This window comes from Balaenoptera musculus, chromosome 20, assembly GCF_009873245.2.
Source record: "Balaenoptera musculus isolate JJ_BM4_2016_0621 chromosome 20, mBalMus1.pri.v3, whole genome shotgun sequence".
NCBI lineage: Eukaryota > Metazoa > Chordata > Mammalia > Artiodactyla > Balaenopteridae > Balaenoptera > Balaenoptera musculus.
Genome location: NC_045804.1, coordinates 50,838,661 through 50,855,462, shown reverse-complemented (window position 1 = coordinate 50,855,462; position 16,802 = coordinate 50,838,661). Strand labels below are relative to the sequence as shown.

The 16,802-nt window shown below is 54.4% G+C and overlaps 4 protein-coding genes, 1 long non-coding RNA gene and 4 other non-coding genes across 13 annotated transcripts; 2 read left to right on the top strand and 7 right to left on the bottom strand.

Moving 5' to 3' along the window:
- Nucleotides 1–37: 37 nt before the first annotated feature.
- On the top strand, nt 38–2,261 carry SOX15 (SRY-box transcription factor 15). 2 transcript variants are annotated; one of them, XM_036836341.1, is made up of 2 exons: nt 38–1,039; nt 1,683–2,099. In XM_036836341.1, exons 1-2 carry the CDS (start codon nt 507–509, stop codon nt 1,849–1,851), a joined length of 702 nt encoding a protein of 233 aa, XP_036692236.1. In that variant the 5' UTR covers nt 38–506; the 3' UTR covers nt 1,852–2,099. The 2 variants fall into 2 exon arrangements, with proteins under 2 accessions (XP_036692236.1, XP_036692237.1); XM_036836342.1 differs by lacking the exon at nt 1,683–2,099 and adding an exon at nt 2,134–2,261 and having other exon boundaries at nt 65–1,039.
- On the bottom strand, nt 2,060–5,543 carry MPDU1 (mannose-P-dolichol utilization defect 1). Of its 3 annotated transcripts, none has more exons than XM_036836338.1 (8): nt 5,396–5,497; nt 4,858–5,081; nt 4,164–4,229; nt 3,843–3,975; nt 3,424–3,509; nt 3,186–3,304; nt 2,911–3,021; nt 2,574–2,773 (listed from the first exon to the last, which is right to left on the bottom strand). In XM_036836338.1, the coding sequence occupies exons 1-8, from the start codon at nt 5,434–5,436 to the stop codon at nt 2,648–2,650; spliced, it is 906 nt and encodes a 301-aa protein (XP_036692233.1). In that variant the 5' UTR covers nt 5,437–5,497; the 3' UTR covers nt 2,574–2,647. The 3 variants fall into 3 exon arrangements, with proteins under 3 accessions (XP_036692235.1, XP_036692233.1, XP_036692234.1); XM_036836339.1 differs by having other exon boundaries at nt 2,616–2,773; nt 3,195–3,304; XM_036836340.1 differs by lacking the exon at nt 4,858–5,081 and having other exon boundaries at nt 2,060–2,773; nt 5,396–5,543.
- Nucleotides 5,544–6,021: 478 nt separating this feature from the next.
- Nucleotides 6,022–7,431, top strand: LOC118886501. Its single transcript, XR_005017749.1, has 2 exons — nt 6,022–6,102; nt 7,240–7,431. It is a non-coding gene; the product is annotated as an uncharacterized LOC118886501 (long non-coding RNA).
- CD68 (CD68 molecule) lies at nt 7,346–10,298 on the bottom strand. Its single transcript, XM_036836336.1, has 6 exons — nt 9,717–10,298; nt 9,128–9,633; nt 8,500–8,619; nt 8,294–8,366; nt 8,007–8,177; nt 7,346–7,690 (listed from the first exon to the last, which is right to left on the bottom strand). Exons 1-6 carry the CDS (start codon nt 9,763–9,765, stop codon nt 7,557–7,559), a joined length of 1,053 nt encoding a protein of 350 aa, XP_036692231.1. The 5' UTR covers nt 9,766–10,298; the 3' UTR covers nt 7,346–7,556.
- Nucleotides 10,299–10,395: 97 nt separating this feature from the next.
- On the bottom strand, nt 10,396–16,750 carry EIF4A1 (eukaryotic translation initiation factor 4A1). Of its 2 annotated transcripts, none has more exons than XM_036836335.1 (11): nt 16,670–16,750; nt 15,280–15,328; nt 14,693–14,825; nt 14,096–14,235; nt 12,875–13,043; nt 12,428–12,537; nt 11,947–12,090; nt 11,727–11,864; nt 11,522–11,611; nt 11,179–11,258; nt 10,396–11,052 (listed from the first exon to the last, which is right to left on the bottom strand). In XM_036836335.1, the coding sequence occupies exons 1-11, from the start codon at nt 16,690–16,692 to the stop codon at nt 10,908–10,910; spliced, it is 1,221 nt and encodes a 406-aa protein (XP_036692230.1). In that variant the 5' UTR covers nt 16,693–16,750; the 3' UTR covers nt 10,396–10,907. The 2 variants fall into 2 exon arrangements, with proteins under 2 accessions (XP_036692230.1, XP_036692229.1); XM_036836334.1 differs by lacking the exon at nt 16,670–16,750 and adding an exon at nt 16,031–16,603 and having other exon boundaries at nt 10,397–11,052.
- On the bottom strand, nt 11,335–11,476 carry LOC118887566. Its single transcript, XR_005018045.1, has one exon. It is a non-coding gene; the product is annotated as a small nucleolar RNA SNORA67 (small nucleolar RNA).
- Nucleotides 12,630–12,770, bottom strand: LOC118887598. Its single transcript, XR_005018076.1, has one exon. It is a non-coding gene; the product is annotated as a small nucleolar RNA SNORD10 (small nucleolar RNA).
- On the bottom strand, nt 13,655–13,798 carry LOC118887582. The gene has a single exon (XR_005018062.1). It is a non-coding gene; the product is annotated as a small nucleolar RNA SNORA48 (small nucleolar RNA).
- Nucleotides 14,524–14,658, bottom strand: LOC118887581. Its single transcript, XR_005018061.1, has one exon. It is a non-coding gene; the product is annotated as a small nucleolar RNA SNORA48 (small nucleolar RNA).
- Nucleotides 16,751–16,802: the final 52 nt, after the last annotated feature.

Here is a 16,802-nt window from a genome sequence, read left to right as displayed (position 1 = left end):
CGGCTGGGAGGGAGTAGGGAGGAGTCAGTCGTTAAAAGCTGTTCCCGGGCCTGGCGCACCCGGCAGCCAGAGACGCTGAGGCCAGGTGAGAGAGGGCTGTGGCACCTGGGCTGTGCCTCCTGGCAGCTGCGGGACCCCAGAGCGCGAAGGTTTACCGCCTTCACCGAAGCCCGGGCCAGTGGCCGGCAGCTAGTAGGGGGAGCGAGGCTGGGTCGGGGACCTCGCGGCCACAAGGAAAGAGCACAACCTATCCAGGACTGGGTACCAGACAGCGGATTTTGCGCTCGACTCCCCAAACGTGCCGGATTGGTTGGTGGCAGGGGCTCCATTATAAGGACTCTGAACTTGGGGACGATATATATACCTTTTAAGGACACGAGTCTCTCTGTAACGACTCCGGACTAGGAAGGCACTTCCATTTTAAGGATACCGGGTTTGGGGATCAACGTTTCACTTTGGAGGGGAGGGCGTGTAGGACGCCCTCTTAAGGCTTCCCTTCACCCCCGATGGCGCTACCCGGCTCCTCACAGGACCAGGCCTGGAGCCTGGAACCTCCCACTCCCACGGCCCCTACCTCCTCGTCCTCGGGCTCCCAGGAGCGGGAGGGCGCCGGGAGCCCAGTGGTCTCCGGGGGGCTTCCCTTAGAGAAGGTGAAACGGCCCATGAACGCGTTCATGGTGTGGAGCTCCGCCCAGCGCCGCCAGATGGCGCAGCAGAACCCGAAGATGCACAACTCGGAGATCTCCAAGCGCCTGGGCGCGCAGTGGAAGCTGCTGGGGGAGGACGAGAAGCGGCCCTTCGTGGAAGAGGCTAAGCGGCTCCGGGCCCGGCACCTGCGCGACTACCCCGACTACAAGTACCGGCCCCGGCGCAAGACCAAGAGCGCGGGCGCCGGGTCGCCCCACTTCGGCCAGGGAAGCGGCGGCGTGGCTGGCGGCGGGCCGGTCTGGGGGCCCGGGTACACGACCACCCAGGGGAGCAGAGGCTTTGGGTACCAGCCCCCCAACTACTCGACAGCCTACCTGCCTGGCGGTTACGGGTGAGTGCCCGGGGAGCGGGATGAGGACGTGCCCCCCTCCTGCAGCCTGGGTGGGGGCGGATACCAGAGGGCCTGGCTGGCAGGGGCCCCGAGCCCACCCAAGAAGGGGACACTCCCGGAGGAGTTTGAGGGGCGCCCCGTGAAGGGTGGGAGAGTTCCGGGGAGCCAGGGTCTTCCTAGAGGACGTTTCCATCACAGTCTGTTGGTGGTGGCACCGCAGGAGCAGACCACAGCGCCCTGGATGTGACCGTGTTCTGGTTACCAGAATTTCCCGTTTCCCACCCCCGATTCTGGCCCTCGTGTGACCCAGCTTCCTCTCCCAGCCCCCGGGGCAAGGACAGGCCAAGCCCAGCTCTACCCCTTCCTGGCCTGCCGCCCCAAAAGAGGAAAACAGGCGCGCAGCACGCAAGCTCGCTCTTGAGCGTGCCCCAACACGGCTGCGGCGGCGCTGCTCTAAGCCGTCCTGGGGTCCGGTTCCCTACCGGCGGGACCCAGAGAGCCAGGGATGGGTAGGTGGGTGACAAGTTATACCTGTCTGCGCAGAGCTGCTCAGAACCGCCCCCACATGCGAGCTGGGGACCCTGCTCGGCACCTCCAACCCAGGGGACCAAGTGCCTTCTAACCCCGGTGTTTCTCTTTGCAGCTCTTCCCACTGTAAACCGGAGGCCCCCTCGCCGTGCTCTCTCCCTCAGAGTAACCCAAGGCTCCAGGGGGAGCTGCTCCCCCCTTACAGCCCCTACCCACCCCCAGGCTCTCCCACTCTGTACAACGCTCCCCTCCCAGGGGCCCCCATGCCCCTAACCCACCTCTAACCCTCATGGACATGGACCTCCCAGAAAGGTTTCCATCCTCCTTTTCTACCCAGAAACACCCCACTACCACCACCACCACCACCATTCCCAGGCTGCAAACCCTGTTCTAGAACTGTGTTGGACCACAGTTCAGAGGAGGTGGGCAGTACCCCCCAAAGCCCTGAAAGCCAGTGGGAACAAAACAAGACAGTTGGGTTTTTTTTGTAGGCTGAACACAGTTTTGTACGATTACACCACGTCTCTGAGTCTTTATTGTTCCATCTCTGTTCCCCTTTACTGCAGCAGGAACCAGCAGTCTCCACTCCCTTCCGCCTGGACCTGCCAGAGCAGGAACCTCCACACCCCACCCTGGGGCCCTGCCTGAGTCATTCTTCTGTCCCCCTTCCCCCGCCCCCCACCAAGCACTGGGGTCCAGGAGACAGTCTGAGCCAGGGTGCAGGAGGCAGGAAGCCACAAGCACCTATTCCCTTCCACTGTCCAGCCTCTGTCCTCTAGGGTCAGAAGGGAAGTGGGGAAATGGGGGGGACAGGGTAAGAGTTTTGCCCAGAATAGGTAAGTAGCTGGAAACTTCTGCTAAAGAAAGAATCTCAGCTAAATGATCAAATGTCAGCCTGTAAATCTCTACCCCTATCGTTTCTAAGGATCTGGGTCAACCAAGCATTTCCACTAAAGCTGCAATTGCAGAAGAACAGGGAATGATTAAAAGTCACACCAGCCGACTGGTTCAGATGGGAAGGATCCCAAGGTTGGGTGGATGAATAGAAACATGGAATGTACTCCAGGAGCCAGCTCAACTCTACTGCTCCTTTTTCTTCTTGTGGGGAGCCTTTGCATTCCAGTAGAAGAGGAGCTGGGCAGCGATGAGGCCATTGCAGAGGGAAGAGACTACAAAGGTTCCAGCCATGAGGGGGTCTCCAGTTTCCTGGGTGAGAGACACAGCTAGGGTTACTCTTCAGCATAGCCAAAAAGGACTCCAGAGAGGGAGCAGCTCTAAGTCCATGGGGAGAGAGAGGTAAGGTGAGGTTATGGTGCCCTCTAGAGGGGAGGGGGTGCACTCACCTGAATGGAGGTGAAGATTCGGGCCAGGGAGCCCCCAAAGAGCAGAAAGACTGTGATGGCTGAGAGCTGGCCCGTGTGTCCATTGCGGTAGTTGGTGGCTGCCTGGAGCAGCTGGGGAGGAGTTGAGAACCTTCGTTTTGTCATCTGAACTTGTCCAATGTTCCCATGACATTTCTGCATTCCCCTCAGTCCTACACCCCCAAACTTTGGGTTTCCCCTCTGCTCCTCACCCAGTCCCCCTTCCCAACATCCTCTCCCTTGTTCCCAGCACCCACCCTTCCCACCACCACAGCAGGCATGTTGGAGGCCTGGAGCAGGGTGACTACAGCCTGGGGCGTCAGTGGTGAAAGCAGCACCAGCAGGACCAGGGCGGAGCACGCTAAGAAGGCAACACCTGGGAGACAGGGAGATAAGGAGTCCTCATCAACCTCTGAGTCTTTTGGCTTTCCCAGGCCTGCATTCCCAGCAGGGCTCCCAACAGCTGCAGCCAGCTCTTGGGTCAATCCTCAGCACCTTTCACAGTCTGTCCTCTGTAGTGCAGGACCAGGAAGGCGATGGTGACTGTCTGGAGCATCAGGAACAGAGCTTCACCCCAAGAGCTGCAGAGTCAAGAGTTGGGGGGAAGAAACGTGGGCCTGAAAAGAGGCAGGGAAAGCCTCCATAGCCCATTCATCTTGGGGACCCAATTCTGATTATTCCCTGTCCTCCACAGCCCTGCTGGTTCCTTACCTCCTGCCTCCCGGCAGCCCCCACCTGCTTGACTCAGGATTGGAAACTGGGCATTCTTGGGATTCTCACCTCCTCTCACCACCATAGATGATGGCTAGAGTTCCAGAAAGGCTTAAGCTTTCCTGCCCTTTTACCTCCCTCACCCTAATCCTTACTAGAGTTGTGAGCATTTACCCTTGGAGATTAAGGGTGGGGCCCCTCACCTGAAGGGGAAGTTGTTGGTGATGCTGTAGACCATGGTCCCGGTCAACGCCATTAGCTCTAGCATTACCGACTGGAGACTCAACCCTTCCGCGCTCTTGGCTCCCAGCATTTTAAACACTTGGGGTAGTTTTACTGGAGAAAGAGGACGAAAAGGGCAGGGCTGAGGGGCTGACATCCCTTGGGAGCACAGCACGACAGCTACAGAGCAGACTGGGAGGCATATTAGCCCCGCTTCTGGTTAAGGGACCCATCCAGTTCATGGCATCTTAGCACTACACCCACCTCCCAACAGCAGGAAGGGAAGACGATAAGAAACATACCCAGAAGTGAGCCAGCCACAATGCCCAGCCCCAGGCCTTTGCTGAGGAGAATCTTGAGGCAGGGAACTAAGAAGACAAAAAGAGGTAAGCAGAGATGACACTTATGGAACCCAAGCCAGGGGTTCCAGGAGGCAGCTCAGGTCTAAAGGCTTGAAGTGCTCCTTTAGACCTTGACATACCCAAACAAAGGAAGCCTTGGGTGGTCTGGAGGCAGGTGAAAAAGGCCTAGTTCTGCCTACTCCAAATCATATCACGTTCAGACAAGGTGACTTTCCAAAACAGCTTTTACCATTCCTTTCCTCTGACCCAACCTTCCATTCCCTGCCATCACATCTAAACTCCTTGATCTGACTTCCAAACCTCTCCCTTGCTTCCCTGTATAGAGCTGAGCAATACCCAAGAGTCCTCTGATCCTTTTTTCCCCGCCTCTGAGCCACTAGGCAACCACTTCACATGTCTTCTTTCTCCAAGGATAGGTTTCCTCTGTATCACTCATTCCTGAACACTGTCTCTGGCCCCTACTCAGGGACTTGACCCTTCCAGGGCTTGCTTTTATGCTCTAGCCACCGACATCTTCTCTAGCCTTGAAGCCCTACCCCCAAGGTGCCTGGCCCAGTAGTAGTCAGATTCTCGTGGGTCATGAACGCGGCTAAAACATTGTCCCGGGAGCACAGCTGGGGTACCAAGAACTGACGGGGGCAGACCGCGAAGGCTTCCCTAAAGGTCTGATGTCGGAAGCAGGTTTTGCTCTGGAGTCGCCTCGTAGATGGAAGGAGAAAGGCAGACAAGTTAATTCCAAAATTCGACCATGAGCAAACGTGGAGGCTGGAAGGAAAGCCGCCGGGATGGCAGGATTCTTGGGGGCGCCGCAGAAGGCCTGGATTCATCAGAGGCTTTGAATCAAGTGTAACCTTGCTCCTGAAGGTATAGAGATCTATTAAAGGTTGGAACGATCTAATCAGATTTTAAACTTTGTTTTGTAAAATTTGAGTCTTTTCGTCTTTCACCGTCGCTAAAGCAAAGAACTACTCCCACCCGGCGACTCCCCCCTCTCGCCCAAATATGAAGTCCTCCCTCTACGGAGCCCGAGACATATCCGCCCCTCTCAGAAGCGACTTCCGCCCCGCGCGCCGTGGCAGCTGTCACTGCTGTCACTTAGTCCGCACTCACGCCCCATTTACGGCCGGAGGGCTCTGGAGCACAACTTTGACCGGATGCCGAATAAAACTCACCGTGAAGCAAGTCCCACTGGATGAAAATTTGGTCGTAGCATTTCTCAGGTAAAAGAATCGGCACCAGCACCCGTTTGAGCAGCCCGTCTACCTCGGTCGCCATATTGCAAAGCTAGCTTCCGCCAACCCCTTAAACCGCCATTGACTTACGGTGCGCATGCGCGCTCCGGGCACTCCGCTTCCCGTCTTCTCGCGACTAAGCAGGGCTGCCCCTGCCTTATTCCATCCCACCTTCGTTCGCGTAAAATAGGTCTCGCCCGGAGACCACGTTTTTGGACGCGCCCACCCTGCTGCTCGAATTTTAAAGCGTGCCAAAGCTGTACGCCTGCGCAGTTCCATCATTCGCGCCTTTGTTTACGCTTCCGCTTCGGCAACAATATTTATCCTCCAGCCTTTCTCCGCTCCTCCTGCTCGGCGCCATCTTGTCTTCTTTCAGCTGACTTTACATTGTTCGAAGTTGAGAGAGAAGGAGCGTGAGTCTCCAAAATGGCGTTGGGCGGGGGGCTCTGTAGCTTTCTCTCTCCTGTGCTTTCGGCGTCTCCAGAGGACACGGCACCGATGGGAGAGGGACAGTCTGAGCCAGGCAGCCCTCCTTAGGCGCCGGGCGCATGCTTCTCCCTCCTCAGGTTCGCCCAGGCCTTCGCAGCTGGGTGCGCCAGCAACTGCTGGGCCGGGACAGTGAAGCAGAGGAGGGGGAGGTGGGGAAGGTGAGACCAGTTTTGGGGGACGGCAACGCCTTTAACACCCCTGCGGGCTCAGCCCTGGCCGCCCCTGTGAAACGAGGGCCCTGGGGTTCCCTCTCACCCCACTGGCCCGAGGGCGCCACCTCTAGGCCAAGGCCCGCTCCTCGGCCTCCTGTGACCACGTGCTGAGCCAGGGCTTGGGCCAGGCCGAGGGGGCCCAGCAGCTAGCCTTGGGAAAGGGCATCTTGGATTACGCGGCGGGAGCGATGCCCTCCGCCCCCCAGTGCCGGGACGCCAGTTCTCGGCCATCTCGGTGCAGATGGGCCTGGCCATCACGCTCTGGTGGCTGGGCGCCTGCTGGGAGTACCACACCCTTCGGGGACTCCCGCACCACGGTCAGCAAGGTCATAACGGGGTGTCGGCGAGGCGGTGGTGTGGTTGTTGGGTCCCTGCCACGTGCTGCGCTCAAAGGGCTGGGTCTGCAGGTCCTGGTGGCTGCTTTCTGTAGCCTTACACGGCTCCTGCAACTGGAAGGGTCCCATTCTGGCCTCGGGGATGCTCATAGCTGACTGTAAAGGGTCTGGCACTTATTGGTCGGGGAGGTCCTTTGAAGAATCTGGATTCAGGCTGCCTTGGGAGGTGCCATCCACCACCACTAGGGGCGCCACCACCAGGGACTTAAGGGTTGGCTCCGCGGGTAGCCCAGGCTGGAGGCATGTTGTTCCCAGGAGCATAGAGGGTGATTGTATGTGGAGTTCAGGGTACGCATTGTTCCCGTGGTTGATGAAAACCCTTTCCAGGTGAGATAGGAGCATCCCAGGTGCGGGGAGAGTTTAATCCAGGCTGTTCGCTAGGCCTGGGCACAGTGGGTAGGGCAGGGCATTTGAAACAGAGCAGGGCAGGGCTGTGACCTTCCCACCCACACTCATTGCTCTTGCTGTCTACTTCGCCTGTAACTGTAATATGAAGGTTGGGAAGAAGGCTGCTGGGATGGGTGGCTCCACTGGATTGGAGGAGAGAGGGAACTGGAGCAGCCAGGGGCCCCAGAAGAAGAGGAGGAAGGGAGGCGAGGCCGATTCGACACCAGCTGTGTCAGGCTTCGAAGGATGAACCCATGAGGGCATTGGGCCACACAGTGACATTTTCATCCCTCCTCACCAGCTGTTCCTGGCTCCCCAAGACTCAACCATGGAAGGTACAGAAAGGTGTGTGACAAGAAACTTATGGCTTTTAATTCTGGCAGGAAGGACAAGGAAAACCAAGGATAAAGGTTTGATCAAGTTTTATTATTCTCCCACTGGAGATGGGGGAGGGGGAATCAGTCATATTTAATAAACATCTGTCTCCTCATCCCTCCCGATTGCATTATCTCTACTTCTGTTCATCAAGACAGGGAAGGAAGATAACTTTGTCTCTGAGTCAGTTGAGTGGTGAGAAATGAGGGCACCTCCTGGTGCCCTGGCTGTTGGGACAAATGCTCAGAGGGGCTGGTAAGTGGGTGGGCGTCTCCGAATGACACAGAAGGTAACAAGCACCAGGGTGAGGAGGCCGAGTAAGATCAGGCCAATGATGAGAGGCAGCAAGATGGATTGGTCACTGGGGCAAGAGAAACCTGGTGGAAAGATAGGGCAAGTAGGCATCACAATGGTGGTGGTTGGAATAAAGGTGGAAGGAGGGAGGAGGGAATGGGGTATGTTGGGAAGTAGGAGATTGGTGAGGGGCTGGCTCACCTAGATGACTCAGAGCAAAAAACAAAAGGGGAGCCTGGGCAGAGTCTTATAGAGGAGGGGAGGACAGTTACCCTAGCTCTGACAAGCTTGAGAGGGGGAGGAAATTTGGGGGTGCAGGAAGGGAGATTATAGGCCTTGGGGGGGGGGAGGGCTTTCAGTGCAGTGGGAAAATTCTAGGAGGGAAGGAATAGGTCTTACTTGGTCCAAAGGCCCCTGTGGGGGGCAGCTGAGCAGCTTGTAGCTTCAGGGAGAGCAGGTCAAGGTGGAAAGCTGGTGAAAGAATGACGCTTGCGTTTCTGCAACTGAAGCTCCGGCCCAGAGGGGTTTGGAGATCTCGAAGGGATGAATTCTGAACGGAGAATATCCACTCTGAAAGAACGAGGAAGGGTCAGCTCCATATCCACATCCCCACCATACCCCCAGCCTAGGTCCCTTCAGGAGCCCAGACATCTAGTGCAAGTGATGAGAAAGGGAAGGTTACTCACGCGCTGCCTGGGGGAAGGACACGTTGTACTCCACAGTCACATGGTTCAGGTAGATGGTGCTCTGCAGTGGCTCCTGGGGAGGTGACCAGGAAGACTCAGGGCAGCAGGGGAGAGTGGCATCCAGGTACACAGAGTAAGGAGTGCGGCAAGAAGTTGGTAGGGGTAGGGCACTTGGAGGGTGAGAGTGAGGGATGAGGGTTAAGTACCTGCTTGAATCCAAAGCTGAGCTGTCCATAGGGGAATGAGAGGAGCAAGTGGGGATGAGCACCCTCACAGCCCCCTTGGGCCTTGGTTTTGTTGGGGTTCAGAACAGAAGTTCCCCAGGCCTGCAAAAGTTAAAGACGAGAGAGGGTCACAAGACTACACAGTTGTGCAATCCAAGGTTCCCTTTTCCCTTTGTCTTTGCCCTGTATTCGTCTACTTTTTTTTTTTTTTAATTCTTTTTTTTTTTAATTTTTATTTATGTATTTATTTATGGCTGTGTTGGGTCTTAGTTTCTGTGCGAGGGCTTTCTCTAGTTGTAGCAAGTGGGGGCCACCCTTCATCGCGGTGCGCGGGCCTCTCACTATCGCGGCCTCTCTTGTTGCGGAGCACAGGCTCCAGACGCACAGGCTCAGTAACTGTGGCACACGGGCCTAGTCGCTCCGCGGCATGTGGGATCTTCCCAGACCAGGGCTCGAACCCGTGTCCCCTGCATTGGCAGGCAGATTCTCAGACACTGCGCCACCAGGGAAACCCATCGTCTACTTCTTTACTCTTCCTCTTTCCCTTCTGAACCATAGCAGAAGGCCTCATCCCCTTCCCCTTATGTCCTCCACTGTTTTTTAGCTTTACCTCTCCTCCACCCTGCGTTGGGTACAGAACTCGAATCTGAATCTGGGCTTGGAGCCGGATGCAGGGCTGAGAACCGTTAGTCCAAGTGTAGTCTCCTATCGCCTCCTTGGAGCCTGGGCTAGGACTTGGAGAGGGTGGAGGTGGTCCTGGGCGGGGGGATCTGGTGGAGGGTCCTGGGCTGGTGGCAGTGCTGTTGCTTGTTGGATGAACTGTGGCATTTCTGTGACTGGTGGTGGTAGCAGGATGGTGAGTGGCTAGAGTGGCTGTTGAAGAATCGTGGCTGGTGGTGGTAGCAGGATGGTGAGTGGCTTGAGTGGCTGTTGAAGACTCGTGGCTGGTGGTGCCTGTGGTGGTAGTTTTATGAGTGGTGCTAGCTGTGTAAGTGGTCGTTCTGTGGCTGGTTGTTCCAGGGCTTGTTGTGCTTTCTGTAGCTGTAGGTGTCACCGTGAAGGATGGCAGCAGAGTGGCCGATTTTTTATGAGGACAGTCATTCCCTGTCCCCTGGGCTTTCAGAGGAAAGACTGGTTAGCAACCCAGGGGCAGGCTCCTTCCCAGGGGCCCCCTCCCCTTCGGTCCCCTTTCTCCTTACCTGCTAGTAGACCCAGCAAGGCCCCAGAGAAGAGCACAGCCAACCTCATGACAGAGCAGCCTCCGCCCGGAGTCCAGCTTGGTTCTGTGTCGGTACCAGCTGCCTGCTCAATCAACCCTATACCCTCTGCCTTCGTTCGTTTGGAAAAAGAGGAAATAAATCTTCGACTTCCTGTAACTGAGGTAACCCAACCCCCAGCCTGACTCAGGCACCTCAGTCCCAGCCACCAATCTCTTAGTCATTAAAATTTTGTCAGAGTTAGATGATGGGCCCTGGTGTCACCGAAGTAGGGGCTATCAGCATGTGTCATGTGGGTAGTGAGATGGAGTTTTGGGTAAGTGGATCCTTGGGGATTCATTTGTCTGCCTCAGCAAAACATGCTTAGTGGTTGTGAGAGTGGTTCTGGAGCCAGCAGCCCCTCCCTGGGAGAGTTCAATAGGATGTAAGAGTTGAACGTTTATTTCCACTCCCTTTCCTCTCCGTCTGTTGCTTCCTCTTTGCTGAGACACGTGAGGTACTTATGATGGTCTTTGCCCAGCCCCTTCCAGAAAGGTCATATTATCCAGTTAACACGACCATTTTCCAGTCAACAACAACAAAAGCTCAACAGAAGGGAGTAGAGCTGTACCCAGTAGCAGATGGGAGGGAAGGGGAGGTAAGAAATGACAAGCCAAGGCAGGCAGTTTCCAAGTCATTTTATTCAGAATTTTGTCTTTGTTTCCTGAATCAATAAATACTATACAAAACAATGTAAAAATGGCTACCATTTTCTCTCCCCTACTCCCCCCACCTGGGGACAACCCCCTGGGCCACCTAACTCAGGGGTTCTCCCTCCAGATTTGGTCCAGCAAATGAGGTGGAGTGACATTGTAGCCCCCACTGAATCATTTTCAGAGGAATTCAGGTGGGGTGGGGAGAGCCTCTGGGGTTTGGAGGTTGACTAGGTTAGGGAAATGGATTAGTGTTTTTGGGAGAAGAGACGGCGCCTACCCCAAAGAAAAGGGTGTCTAAAATGTTCACGGTTCCTTCTTTTGCCTCAAAAAGTGACATTTATTCAAAGAAAAAAAAAAAAAAAAGAAAAAAATGACAAGATGTCCATCCCTTGACTCCCTTCCCTCCCCCCTCCTGCTGCTCCTCAGCGCCCCCCAAGGATTGAGCCCTGGCTGGGGCTAGGTAGCAGGACAGCCCCTCTCAGATGAGGTCAGCAACATTGAGGGGCATCTCCTCGATGGAGGTGTTGTAGAAGGTCTCAATGTCTCGAAGAGTCCTCTTGTCTTCCTCTGTCACCATGTTAATAGCCACACCCTTACGGCCAAAACGTCCACCTCGACCGATTCTGGAAAACAAGGGGACCCTTAGAGTAAGTGAGGATAAGGGAGACGGAGAAAATCAGAAGCTTCCGTGCAGGGAGGACTGGGCAGGAGGGGACTGGGTTGGTTTAACAATCCAGATCTGCATTTACCTGTGGATGTAGTTTTCCCTGTTGGTGGGGAGGTCATAGTTGATGACTAAGGAAACCTGCTGCACATCGATGCCTCTGGCCTATGTCCAGAAAGAAGGCAGCTTCAGTGTGTGAATGAGAGGACACCGTAAGTCTATCCAGAAGAGACTTAAGCATACATGTAGGCAGCCAAAGGAAGGCAAGGAAACAAACATCCCCTCTCCCCAGAAACCTGAGGCGTGCCAGATTTTATTCCAAGTTGCTACTTTCCTGAAGAGGGGCACTAGCAGGCCCCTTGGAAGAGGGAATCACCTTGGATTCTTCCATCTTCCTTCCACTCTTGTCCAAATGCCCTTCTACTTACCAGTAGGTCAGTGGTAATCAATACTCTGCTAGAGCCAGAGCGGAACTCCCTCATGATAACGTCTCGTTCTTTTTGGTCCATATCTCCATGCTAGAACAGGAAATAGAACGGTGTAACAAGTAGGTGGGTTGGTTCTGAAAGAACTGACTGTGAGTAGGACCCTGACATGTGACACTGCTGGTAAAACAAGGTGGAGAAACCTCACCATGGCAGAGACGGTGAAGTCTCGGGCATGCATCTTCTCAGTGAGCCAATCCACCTTCCTTCGGGTGTTGATGAAGATGACTGCCTGGGTGATGGTCAGGGTTTCATACAAGTCACAAAGTGTGTCCAGCTTCCACTCCTGGTGGGGTGGGGGGAGGAGATCAGTCAGGGGCTATACCCAACAACTTACCACCGGGTCCGCCTCCTGCACTGGGCCCCACCTCTCGTTCCACATTGATGTAGAATTGGCGGATACCCTCCAGTGTCAACTCTTCTTTCTTGACAAGAATTCTAATTGGGTCCCTCATGAACTTCTTGGTCACCTCAAGCACATCAGAAGGCATTGTAGCCGACAGCAAAACCACCTAATGGAAAAAAAGAGCAGTCTCAGGGTAGGGGATACTCCAGAACTCCATGGCTCCCCTGGCACTTTTGTGTTTTTTTTAGGTATCTGGATAGCATCCAAGATTTATTTTTTTTAAAAAACTTTTTGGCCACAACACGTGGCATGTGGGATCTTAGTTCCCTGAGCAGGGGTCGAATCCATACCCCCTGCATTGGAAATGCCAGATCTTAACCACTGGACTGCCAGGGAAGTCCCTCCTTTGGCACTTGATAACGCTCCATCATCACCCCAAGCACACCACAACCTATACAAAACAACTGTCAGCCATGCCAGCAAGACCCCAATGTCCTCCTCACCTGGGTGTTGCTGTTGAGCTTTTGGAATATGTCATAGATCTGGTCCTTGAACCCACGGCTTAACATTTCATCAGCTTCATCCAGTACAAACATCTTGATGTACTTGGGAGCTGCAGAAAGAAGAACACCAACAGGTAGTTACTAGAGAAGTGTGAACTACACCTAACTTTCCCGATAAAAAAAAAACAGGGACAGGCGGTCTGCTCTCAGAAAACAAAGACTGATCCTCTGCCTGGGACCCCCTTGCCAGGCCAGACAATAGCCCTGGGAAGTAGAACACTACCTGGGCTGAGATGACAGGGAAGCCAGGCTCAGGTGACACGCATGGGGTTCATCACAGAGCAACTCTCAGAGGATATCATTGGAAATCAAATTGTGGCCATGTTAAGAAACTGGAAAGGCATGCATAAGGAAGTGACCCAGAGAGCTAGAAAACTGTACACTCACACAAGTATCTCCGGTTAAGCATGTCGAACACACGGCCTGGGGTACCCACGATGATATGGGGAGCTTCCATCTGCAGCTTCTGCACCTCAGCACGCACATTGGTACCCCCAATGCAGGCGTGGCACGAGGCACCCATGTAATCTCCTAAGGCCATAACTACCTTCTGTATCTGAAGCAGAAAAACATAAGTGCTTGTGTATTAGCTACAACTGCCACGCACCATTTTAAGTGCTTATGTATTTTATTCTTTCCAGCTCTGAGACAAACACTATTAAGCTCACTTCTTAAGCAAGAAACAGGTAGGTTAAACAATCTAATTAAGATTAGACTGCTGATAAATGGCAGTCTCAGAATTTGAACTCAGTCTGGCTCCTGAATGTACACACTGATTCACAATAATGGCCCCCTGAAATAACTTCAATATGGCTTCTTAACCGATTAGACCTCACAGCTTTCTGGAAGTCAACTGTGTGACCCATTTATTTGATGGGTCACAGCAATTAGTTTTATGCGTGGAATGACATCTATGTACTGTTGTACTCCTGCCTATATTAGATGGCATGTTCACTCTTAAAGCATGTTCTAAACGTTAAGGGCCCTCGTATGGAGCTCTACTGTAACTTCTTGTTTACACTGCCTTTGTTCGGAAGTTAGGCATAGAATGACCACGATACCTCCGTAGAACACTGTAAGAATACATTCCCTTAAACTCAATAATCAACTTATGAGACAAGTGTTTCTGATCTTCCCCTCCAAGACCCAGGAAAATAGCCCAACATTTTATGTGCCCCAGCCATGAAACAGCTCTGGCCACCAACCCAGGCATCAAGCTACGATGAAGAAAGGACTAGACATCTGCTTTGCCCCTGACTGATACAAGACACCACCACCAATCAGGTGTCTCTTTGCCCATTGCCAGGGGGTTTTGTTCATAAAACAGCCAAACTTGCCCAGCCGGCCAGGCTCCACCCAGCAGCCTTCCCGTCTGACTCAGGAAATGGGTGGAGTAAGGGATGCTTACAGTGTTCAGTGAGGAAAAGGCTTACAACTTACCTAGTTAAGTCTTGAGACATAAAAGTCATCAATTGACTTTACATCATCTCTTTTCCCCATACTTCAGTTCTTCCAAAAGTGGTAGGAGTTGGGGCACATAACTTCTGATTTCTGGTTTATGCTAATCACTTCTAAATAAGTCCTCCAAGGGAAGAAAGGTAAACTCACCTGCTGAGCCAACTCTCTAGTGGGTGCCAGGACCAAGGCCTGGGTGGCCTTTAGATCCAATTCAATCTGCTGCAAAATTGATATGGCAAAAGTGGCCGTTTTCCCAGTCCCAGATTGGGCTTGAGCGATCACATCGTAACCTAAACACAAATTAGGAGATATTTGATATGGTAGAAAACATTCTTTGGACTCGTGGGACATTCAACAGCCCTGCTGAATAAGATCAGTAAGCAACCAATAGAAATATGTGCCCAGCAATAAGTGCTTCAGACTCTACATGACAACACAGTATCCAAACAAGAACAGATCTGGAAAATCAGGCCAAGTTTCAGTCATTTAGTACTGCACAAGATTGGGCTAGAAATACAGCTGTAAAAAGCCAGCATGATCTGGCTAAAACACTACCTTGTTGAAATTAAACCAGCAATCCATGTTTCCAGGGCATGAACCAGACATGGGCACAAACCAAAAGCCAAGCTGGGATAAACAAGGAGTTACTTTGTCCCTGGCTGATATGAGACAAGCACCACCAACCAGGCACCACTCTACCCAGGCCAGGGACAGTCCAGAACTTGTTCTAGGGCAGAAGGGTCTTACCCTTGATACAAGGAAGAATGGCTCGCTGCTGGATGGCAGAGGGCTTCTCAAAACCGTAGGCGTAGATGCCACGGAGGAGTGACTCCGAAAGGTTCATGTCATCAAAGCTGTCAACAATCTCATTCCAGTTACTCTGTAGAAAACAAAGAAAATAGGAGAAATAGGGCTGTGCTCTTGCATTGGAGTAAACAGGACCTTGTACCTGCACCATAGCTTCAGAGCCCACAACCTCTCTTTCTCCCCATGGAAGCCAGATGGTTGATGGTTCTACATGACCTGGGAAACCCCCCTAAGGAGCCAGCCCACTTGTAAACAGTGAACCTGGATGTTGTAGAAAGGAGAACAGAATCTGAGTGACATGTTTTAAACACGCTTTAAAAACTTAAGTATTTTAAACAAATTTCTGCAAGGGAGTTAAGGTGTCATGTCTAACTACCTGGGAGTTTTATGTTACGTAGTACAGTTGAATCCTGGGTTTCAATCACTGGTGCATTCACTAAACCACCACTTCAAAAGCCAAAGAACAATGCTAGTGGCACTGCCTTTCCCAGAGTTAAAGGATAATGGTGGGAGGGGTCCAACCTCACCTCGATGACGCCTTCGGGCTCCATCCCATCGGGGCCATTGTCTCTAGATCTGTCGGTTTAAAAATACAGTATGTAGAAATCCTGACAGCCAGCCTCTTCCTACCAGCAAACCAACCTTGCATGATGCCACCAGCCTTCACTCCCTAATCCAAGCCCCACGTGTTCCCAGAAAACAGAATAGTTATTTTACAACTGAGTCAGGCCCTATCTCGGGAGCGGATCAAGTCAAGCCGACCCCGACATGATAGAATAACCTTCCTAGAAGACCCAGAGGCTGGAAGGAACCGATCTGCGCTTAAGGGGCGCGGAGGTGGTGCCTGCCTCCGGGCCCACGTGTCCTGAGCCTGACGCTCCAAGCCCCAACGCGTGCACCTCCCACCGTGGCCCCTGCGCGCCGGAAGTCCCGCCCTCCCCTCTCCAGATGCCAGGGTAGGACTTCCCCTTCCCCCCACGTCATACAGCCCGCGCCCTCCCCCACTCCCTCGAGCCCATCTCCCCCCCTCGCAGTGCCCGGATGTGGGAGGCCGCGGGCGGTGGCGGCCTCGCACACAATGAGCCCCAGCCGAGCTAGCAAAGGGGGAGATTGCACAACACTTAGAAGCGAAGCGGACTGGGGGAGGGGAACACCTCGGGACGCCATGTGCTTGCTCCCTCGACCACTCGGCGGCGTCCACCCCCCCCCGGAACAAACCACATCCCGCCCGCCCCCGTCGCGAAATGGCGTCGCCCTCCCATACCTCAGGCCGCTCACCCCCGAAGGAAAGTGGACCTGACCATCCGCAGTTTGCCAATTGCCCGGCTTGTGCGGCAAAATGGACCCGCCCGCCCGGCGCCGGGTGGGCTCCTGGTGCCTCACGCGGCCGCTCCTCGGGGTTAGGCTCGGTCCTGGCCGTCAAGAAAACCAGCACACTGAAGGGCCGGCTTCTTCTCCCCCGACCCATAGCTCCACGCGACTCAGCGACTTGATTTGAGGACGCAGGCACCCCCGCCTTCGGCGAGTGGTACCGTCAGAATCCTCCGGAATCCCGATCGCGCGAGCCCTCCCTCCGGCAGTGAGGCAACCGGACCGGCGGCTCCGGGCCACGCACGGTCGCCTCCACCTTTCTTTCCCACGCCAGGTCGCGACCTCGCCGCCCGACTCAGCGCCGGGGCTTCGCGCACCTCGCGCGCCGAGCCCCGAAACCTGGGCCGTCCTCGGCCTCTGCCTAGGCCCTGGCGGCAACGTCGGCCGTGGACCCGCCCCTCACCCCCCCAAGGGTGCTCCCGGCTTGGTCGCCCCGCAACCCTGGGGGGGGGGGCCTAGGGCGGTGAACCTCAGCGTCCCCCGGCGGGGTCCTCGGAAGGGACGGCAGGGTAAGTAGCCACAATCTCTTGCAAATGTCTTTCTTACCGGGAATCCTGACTCGCAGACATGATCCTTAGAAACTAGGGCGGAGTGCCCGCCTATCGACAACTTATAGAGAGCCCGACCCCGCCCCAGCCATCGCATTGGCTTGGCCTCCTCAGCTCCGCCTGCCGCCGCT

What these genes read in the sequence shown, in the direction of transcription:
- CD68 (XM_036836336.1), bottom strand. Translation starts at nt 9,765, where the DNA reads ATGAGGTTGGCTGTGCTCTTCTCTGGGGCCTTGCTGGGTCTACTAGCA. An exon ending in CAACGCAGGGTGGAGGAGAG is followed by an intron (nt 8,620 to 9,127) that starts GTAAAGCTAAAA and finishes TAACTTTTGCAG; the next exon opens with GCCTGGGGAACTTCTGTTCT. An exon ending in TCAGCTTTGGATTCAAGCAG is followed by an intron (nt 8,367 to 8,499) that starts GTACTTAACCCT and finishes TCACCTCCCCAG; the next exon opens with GAGCCACTGCAGAGCACCAT.
- MPDU1 (XM_036836338.1), bottom strand. Translation starts at nt 5,436, where the DNA reads ATGCTACGACCAAATTTTCATCCAGTGGGACTTGCTTCACG. An exon ending in CTGCTGTGGTGGTGGGAAGG is followed by an intron (nt 3,022 to 3,185) that starts GTGGGTGCTGGG and finishes ACTCCTCCCCAG; the next exon opens with CTGCTCCAGGCAGCCACCAA. An exon ending in GAATCTTCACCTCCATTCAG is followed by an intron (nt 2,774 to 2,910) that starts GTGAGTGCACCC and finishes TCTCTCACCCAG; the next exon opens with GAAACTGGAGACCCCCTCAT.
- EIF4A1 (XM_036836334.1), bottom strand. Translation starts at nt 16,056, where the DNA reads ATGGTCAGGTCCACTTTCCTTCGGGG. An exon ending in CATTCTTCCTTGTATCAAGG is followed by an intron (nt 14,236 to 14,692) that starts GTAAGACCCTTC and finishes ATTTGTGTTTAG; the next exon opens with GTTACGATGTGATCGCTCAA. An exon ending in AGCTCAACAGCAACACCCAG is followed by an intron (nt 12,091 to 12,427) that starts GTGAGGAGGACA and finishes TTTTTCCATTAG; the next exon opens with GTGGTTTTGCTGTCGGCTAC.
- SOX15 (XM_036836341.1), top strand. Translation starts at nt 507, where the DNA reads ATGGCGCTACCCGGCTCCTCACAGGACCAGGCCTGGAGCCTGGAACCT. An exon ending in TACCTGCCTGGCGGTTACGG is followed by an intron (nt 1,040 to 1,682) that starts GTGAGTGCCCGG and finishes TTCTCTTTGCAG; the next exon opens with CTCTTCCCACTGTAAACCGG.